The following is a 1,721-nucleotide window of genomic DNA, read 5'->3' as shown; positions in this document are numbered from 1 at the left end:
TTTTACTTTCTTTCTTGCCCTTCTTGATTCAGTTCTATTACCCCCTTCTTCCCTTTTGGTTCTACCATTTATCTTACTTTCATTGTCATATTCTGTTTTAAATTAAATAGTAAACTCTTAGTACAAAGGTTTCCTATTAATTTTTGCAACTCACAACACATGGATCCAGATACTGATACAGTCTAGAAAACAGACTGCAGTCAAAGTTGTAAACGGTTTAACATCAGTCACTACATAGATCATACCTCTGATCTTCCCAAAGTTTATGACTATCCCCCTTCACTGTGCATTCATAGTCAATAAAAAAGAAAGGCAAAAGCAAATCTCAGTCTTCATTTGAAAGCTTTTATCTGGTGCACTTTTTCCATAAAATTATAAATCACTTTAACTGAAGTAAAGTGGTTGTGATGCAAAACAGGAACAAGCACATGACCTTCACTTCTGCAACAGATTACTTCTAGTACTGACAAGAGTCACCTGGATTATATTCAGGTTTTAAATGGGTAGGATTAACACCAGGGTTACATGTAGGATTAGTGCCTGTGCTGTGATGAAAGTGATGAGTCAGGCTAATGCAGACATTCAGAAAGGGATGCCAGAATAAAGTGATCATTGCTGCCACTGTAGGTCACCAGGATACATTTCTGGTTTAATGAATGTAGAGGTCATTAAGTTAGATTTAGGATTTTGCAGTGAGCTGATTGTGAGCCTAGTTCAGAAGACTTGCTAAGGCAACTAGTTACATTTTGGTTTGGAGCAAGCAGAGATCCACAGAATAACTTTTAGACCAGAGTCAGAGCAAAGTTTAGTGGTAAAGAAAAATCAAGCAAAAAAAAAAAAGCTTAGCTCCAGAGCAGGGTGCAGGGTTGCGTGTTGTGTTAGAAATCTATATTATAGCAGATTGTGTCTATGCTTAGAGTATGTTAAGGTCACTGTGCTTTTGGCTTACGTTAGGACCATGTCGAAGGTTAGAAGTCTGGCTGGTAGAGGCCTGGCAAAACTGTAACACCTACTTTTAGAAAGGACTGATGGATTGCCTAAAAATCCATTCTCTTATCATGTAAAATGACTCAATTCAGTTGGTGCACAGCATTCCCTCCTACGTAAAATTCTCATTATTTGACAACACCAGTGAATCCACCTATCCCACTTGCAGGTCTGGTTATATGGCACTATCACGCGATTCACCAGAGAAGGCAGCTGCGGGTCGGAACTGCCCTTCCTGCGGCCTCGCTCGGGTATTTCTGGCCCTGGCAGCAGCAGGTAACTAACTGCTGGCCATGGACAACGGCAGCACCAAAGCTGCAGCTGCAAGGGGATGCAGACGCAGCTCCAGCCCACCCTGGGACCGCATGTATCAAACACGAAAGGAGATGTGTGGTTTTCGCTGTAGGTCCCAGGGTTTAAAAGTTGTCTAACCCCCCTGCACTGATCTTCAATGTGTATCAATACTTTATTTCTGCCTTTTGAAATCCACAGGATAGCAAGTGTCCAGCGTGCGAGTACCTCGCCTTTGGCGCACCAAGGGGCAGCTGCGGGCTGCTCCTTACCTCCGGGGCAGCCGCTGCGAGGAGGATGCCGGCACTGCCCGGCCCAGCCTCGAGTGCAGGGAAACACGAGCTGGGACGACAGTGCTCTCGGCTCGGCCACCGACCTGCCGCCGGTGCCCAGACAAGTGACTCCAGGCTTGTGGGCACCTCTTTACCTTCCTGCCGTGTCTC

General features: G+C 45.0%; 1 protein-coding gene across 1 annotated transcript in view; it reads left to right on the top strand.

Moving 5' to 3' along the window:
• Positions 1-958: 958 nt before the first annotated feature.
• The window catches only part of RXYLT1 (ribitol xylosyltransferase 1), a 13,020-nt gene continuing 12,257 nt past the window's right edge, over positions 959-1,721 (top strand). The window contains exons 1-3 of the mRNA XM_026090593.1: positions 959-967; positions 1,157-1,263; positions 1,480-1,675. Of these exons, the coding sequence (XP_025946378.1) occupies positions 959-967; positions 1,157-1,263; positions 1,480-1,675 (312 nt within the window). The remainder of the gene's footprint in view (positions 968-1,156; positions 1,264-1,479; positions 1,676-1,721) is intronic.

The sequence above is a fragment of the Apteryx rowi genome, unplaced genomic scaffold (genome assembly GCF_003343035.1).
Source record: "Apteryx rowi isolate R43461 unplaced genomic scaffold, aptRow1 scaffold_860, whole genome shotgun sequence".
Classification (NCBI taxonomy): Eukaryota; Metazoa; Chordata; class Aves; order Apterygiformes; family Apterygidae; genus Apteryx; species Apteryx rowi.
The sequence above is the reverse complement of the archived record's forward strand: the minus strand, read 5'-3'. Positions and strand labels throughout refer to the sequence as shown.